This window comes from Antrostomus carolinensis, unplaced genomic scaffold (assembly GCF_000700745.2).
Source record: "Antrostomus carolinensis isolate BGI_N321 unplaced genomic scaffold, ASM70074v2 scaffold29747, whole genome shotgun sequence".
Taxonomy (NCBI): domain Eukaryota; kingdom Metazoa; phylum Chordata; class Aves; order Caprimulgiformes; family Caprimulgidae; genus Antrostomus; species Antrostomus carolinensis.
Window position 1 is genome coordinate 32397 of NW_010327115.1, and position 5425 is coordinate 37821.

The 5425-nt window shown below is 60.1% G+C and overlaps 1 protein-coding gene across 1 annotated transcript; it reads right to left on the reverse strand.

The window, feature by feature from the left end:
• Positions 1 to 458: 458 nt before the first annotated feature.
• On the reverse strand, positions 459 to 4282 carry LOC104527964 (kazal-type serine protease inhibitor domain-containing protein 1). The gene is made up of 4 exons (XM_010171825.1): positions 3682 to 4282; positions 2253 to 2413; positions 757 to 904; positions 459 to 544 (listed from the first exon to the last, which is right to left on the reverse strand). The coding sequence occupies exons 1-4, from the start codon at positions 4181 to 4183 to the stop codon at positions 459 to 461; spliced, it is 897 nt and encodes a 298-aa protein (XP_010170127.1). The 5' UTR covers positions 4184 to 4282.
• Positions 4283 to 5425: the final 1143 nt, after the last annotated feature.

A 5425-nucleotide genomic window follows, 5' to 3' on the forward strand; every position in this document is an offset into this window, starting at 1 on the left:
TGGGTGTCACAGCCAGGTCCCAGCCCTCTGCTTCGACTTCCCCAAAATGCTTTGCACTGGGCTGAGACGCCCCTGCCCTGGCTTCCCTCTCCCGGGGGGGGAGGCTGGTACCACTCCCAGCACCAGGTCCTCGTCACACACAGAGTGGCTGTCCCTGCAGTGCCCCACTTGCCACCGCATCCCCACTCGGTGCCAGAGGACAGACCCTCCCTGCCCCAGGCAGAGCTGCTCCTGGTCTCAGCCCTGTGTCACCAGCCAGCCAGTGTCCCTTCCCCAAACAACCTCCAGCAAAGGGTTGTGTCACCCTGTCCCCCACCCCAGAAAAGAGGCTGCAGTGCCAGGAGTGTTCAGAGAAGGAGTTCCGGGCTGGGGGGTGCTTGCTCCAGAGATGTCACCCACTCCTGGGAAGGGCCACTGTGGGCAAGGTGATCTCTGCAGCCAGACATCCCATCTCTGGGCTAGTAATAGTCCTCCTCGCTCTCCCCGTAGTCCTCAGGTGTTGTGCGGGGCTTCGGCAGGGAAAAGCCTGTCAGGTTGAGCTGGTCTGAAACGGCAGCACAGAGACAATGTGACATTGCCCCCTCAGTGCCTGTCCCCTGCCCCACTGGGACCAAAGCCAAACCATGCACAGCAGCGTGCTGGGGCATCCCCAGCACGGCCCAGTGCACTGGCAGCTCCCACCGTAGCAGTGCATCCTGCCCAAACATCCCTTCCTTTGTCCCCATGAGAGCATGGGGACAAGGACACACTGCTCACCTGGTGTGAAGACGGTCAGGCTGGCTAATGCCACCACCTCCCCGACTCTGTTCCTGGCAAAGCAGCGGTAGGTGCCTTCATCCGTCACCCGCACACCCTGGATCTGGAGCCAGCCTGTCACTTCGTACTTCTGGGGGCCACCTCTGAACTGCAAGGCAGGGGGATTTTGGTTAGCACTGAAGCCAGGAAAGCCCCACATGAAGCTGGGATGGATGGGGAGGAGGATACAAGCCCAGGAAAACTCTTTGCATCCCCGCCTAAGCACCACACTGGGGGCAGGTGCAGACCACCTAGATGCAGGTCTCACCTCTTCCCACTACCCAGGGAGGTGGCTGGAATGGGTATCTTCTTGCTCCTGGGAGGGCCTGGGAGCTCTGCTTTGGGCAGGACCTTACAGATGCACCCTGGACTGCAGCTGTGCCCTCAGTGTCATCACAGTCCCCAAACAGCGGGAGGATGCTGGGGTCGGTGTTTTGTAAGGTGGCAGAAGCAAGGGTGTATCTGTACCATGGGGACAGCCAGCCCAGGATGGTTCAGAGGAGCTCCAAGTCCCCCATTTTGGCAGGCAGGGAGGTCCCAGGACTGCTCTGGCACCAACCCTGCTATTTTCTGTTTGTCCCCAGCAAGAAATAACCTTTTCCTGACCCAGCTGGGCTGCAGCTGTGTTTGCAGGCTGCTATTATGGTGCGGTGGCCAGGGGTGGAGGACAGCTGAGTCTCCTCCAGCCAGGCAGGGTAGCCCTGCTTGGGATGAAGGTCCTTGGCCAGATCCTGCGACAGGCTACGGGGTGGCAGGAAGGTCAGAAAGATGGAGGGGAACCAGCACATCACCCCACAACGGTGCTGGGTCCCATCTGCTCCCCTGGCTCCCCCATCTACCCCAGCACGGTTTCCTCCCCACCAGTGCCTGGCTGCAGGGCATGGCCCCTGCACCTCTGCCCACACCCTCTAATAGCTGGGTACACTCGGCTGGGCACTATATTTGGGGCTGGCCACAGGCAGGATGCTGATCCCTGCGCCTGCCAGCTCTGGAAGGGGACCCTTGCTTGGAGTGATGGGCAGAAAAGGGCAGGGACTGCCCCGAGTCTGCTGGTGGGATAAGATAACCCAGGCTCAAAGGGGCCTCAGGAGGTCTTTTCCTCCAGCCCTGCGGGTGGGGCTGCTAGTGAAACCAGCAGGCAGAGAAAACTAAAGGCAGAGAGGTGGGAAACTCCCTGCTACAGGACTCTGCGGGTCCTAAAAAATATTCCTAAGTTCAAAAACTACTAGAGAAAACTGCAGAAGAGAGCTATGCTGATAACTCCTACCACTGAAACATTAGCCCTGGCTCAGACAGTCCTCATGGTGTGCAGGCTCCTGTCACCCCTTCTCATCCCCAGGCAGCCAGGTTTGCCCATCCCCAGAGAATGACCATCCTCAGGTCTGGTTGCCCACAAGCTCTGGAACAGGCTGGGTCACCCCATGGGGCATACCCAGTGTCCCAGGCACACCACTTACCTGGACAGAGATGTGGGGGTCATCTCCAGGCAGCAGCATCTCCATGCCATCCTTCCTCCACTCGATGGACGCCATGGGGTAGGCGAAGACCTCACAGCCAAAAATGACATCCTGCCCGGTGACATTCCACGTGTCGTAGGGAGGAGAGGTGATCTGTGGCTCTAGTGAGGGGGCACAAGAGAGCAGGATGGGCTTAGATGAGGTCCCACCTTTGGGAGGTCCAAAGGGCTCTCCTGGGCTGGTCTGAGCTAGTCCCACCTGTGGTGGGAGCATTTGGCTCACGTAGAGCTGCTGGGACCCTTCCCATGCCTGTCTCCACTCCCACGCATAGCAGACCCTCACCTTGCCCCAGGACACGGTCCCCCCTCACAGCCAGGACTGGGGGCTCCCGCCCCAGCCCCCTCAGCCCCTGGAGGTTGCCATCCCTCCTGGCCTCACTTTCCCTGCCTGCGCAGTGATGCTCAGGGACACATGGGCAGCAGGAACAGTTCAATAACAGCAACACTACAATGCAAAGCTCTCCTGTGCAATTGGGGTACACAACTCCTGCTAGGGAAAGGCCGGGGAGCACTCTTCCAGCCTGAGGCTGGTGGGGACGAGTGAGGTAGATGAGCTTCCAGCCAAACGAGGCCTCTGCTCTGGCACCAGGCTTGTGCCAGTGATTTAAGGAAGTGAGCAGGTCCCCAGCTGCTGTACAGAGTCAATACCTGCAGGTCCCACATCCCTTCCCTAGAGGGATGGAGTGAGGACCACCCTTCCTACAGACACCTGCTCCAGGATCTGGCCCATAGCATGAACCAGAGGTCAAGGGGAGGCCTCTACCTCCAAATATACCTGGGGGAAAAATTCAAGGACATGATGATCTACAGAAAATTAAGTCAACCCTGATGCCCCCTGGGCTGTGGTGACAGAACTGGGTGACATGTGTGGACTGGGCAGGCTGGGGCACAGCCTCCCCACCACTGCCTGTTTCCCCAGTCTCCTGCTGGGTTTTGAACAGGAGATGGAAATCGGGTAGGCAAGTCAAACAGACCCAGGTTTCCATTTGCATTTCTCGGGATTGCTGGGCCAGCATGAATCCAGCACTGCCGCCAAGAATTCGCTAACAATTCCCTGGAACTTCCATATCTGTTCCAGCAGGATTTGTTGCTTCCCATAAACCCTGCTCCCACTTGGCAAAGCTGCTCCCAGACCTCCCCAGGCACCGGATCTGCAGGGGCTGCCCTGGAGCAGCAGAGCTGGGGGGACTGAGGGAGAGGGACCCTGGAGGGTGGGTATCCCTTACCCAGACCCTGGAGCTGCCCTGTCCCTATGGATGCTGTAGATTTGCTGCCAGGTGAAATAGTTAAGCCAGACCCCCTCGCTTGTCCCTTCCCAAGACGTACGAACCTCTGTCCCGCTGCCCGCACAGCCACTCCCAGGGCACTACCTGACTCGCAGGGCCCCTCATGGGCCACCGTGAGGTTGGCGTCGGGATGGGCACGGGCAACCTCCAGGAACCTGCAAATCTGGGCATAGGTTTTGCCATCGGAGCCACAGAGAGCCAGGTGGGAGAGGCAAACGCACTGGGGCTCGGGCACCTCTCCATGCTGCAGGTCTCCGGCATCCAGACGGCACTCCAGGTGCTCCCCGCACTTGCCGTAGAAGTGGTTGGTGTTGTCCAGGTCACAGATCTGTCCCTCCAGGTTGGCACACTCCCAGCAGCAGTCGCAGGCATCCCGCACCGTGCCAGCCAGGCACCCGCGCGGCGCCGGGCACTCCTCCTGACGGCACTTGGCACAGCCCTCCCCTTCCTCCAGCAGCCGCTGCCAGCCTCGCTGGAGGTAGTCAGAGGTGCTGGGAAAAGCCTGGCCCAGCTGGAGCGAAGCCCAGTGCAAGGAGAGCAAGGAAAGCACGAGGCAAGAGAACCTCAGGGTCTTGGCTTCAGACATCTTTGCAGCAGCTCCTCTGTCCTGGTCCCACCATCACCTGGACAGGGATCTCCGGCACTGCTCTGGCCTCCCTGGCTAGATTTGAGGAGCCATCTTGGCCTGCAAGGAGGGAGGACGTGTGTTACCAATGCAGGGAGTGTCTCCCATCCCTCTGGTTCCCAGCTGGCTTGGCCTGAGCGTAGTGCTGTGTGATGTGCAGCGGAGGGTGGGGCCCAGCACCTCTAATCTCCAGCCCCACAGCCACATCCTTCCCATCCTGGGGCTCCCCAACTCCTACCAGGCTCCTCAAACAGCTCCCAGCCCAAGACGCTGAACATCCTCTGCTGGGACAGGGATACTGACACCAGACCCATCAGGTTTCATCCTTTTTCCCTGGCAGCCTGGCAGACAGAGCCCAGACCCCACCATGGTCCAAGGAGTCATGGGGCTGGTGGGAGGCTGGACAGGCTGCTCCACACTTTTGTTCCCGCTCCTCTTGGGAAGCCGTTCTCGAGCCAGGCACCCCTTTCCTTTCCCCATCACTTTGCAAGAGTCACAAGCCCTTTTTACCTCCATCACTGTCCAGACAAGCGCAGTGGAGCAGCTGATCCTGCAGACAAGGGGCTCTTTCCCCACTGGAGGCAGCCAGTCGAGAGGAGCTGAGCCCGCAGGATGCTCTTGGTCATGCCTGGCTTTTGTCCTCCTGCCCCCCCTGTGCCATAACCCCTCTTTTTAGGCACCCTCCGCCTTAGCAGGGGCTGAAACACCCCGCAGGAAAGCTTTGTGAACCCCTCAGTTATTGCACAGGCAATGGGCTGAGCACAGGGGAACTCAGCACACAAGTGGGCAGTCAGTGGACTGGCAGCAGGACCAGTATGGTCAGCCTGCACTGGCACAGCGGGGTCCCTGTCCCCAAACCCCAAGCCTGCATTACTCCCCCAGATAAGCTGACCTGACCCTGGGCTTCCCATGCCTGCTGGGGGCATATGTGGGGTCTTGCAGCCCATCCCCGGAGTGGGTGACAATGGACTGAACCCCTTTACGAGCATGCCCTGGCCCCCCGTTACACTCTGTCTGTCTCCCCTGAGATGGAGTGAAATCACTGTCCCCTGCCCCTGGGCCACCCAACACGAGTGAGCCGGGCTGGGGAAGGGACCCAGGTGGCTGGGCTGCCCCCTCCCCTCCTGCTGGGAACAGCACCAAAAGGGGGGCTGCAGCCCCCTCAGCTGCACCCTGCAGACCCCCCACCCTCCGAGAGTAGAG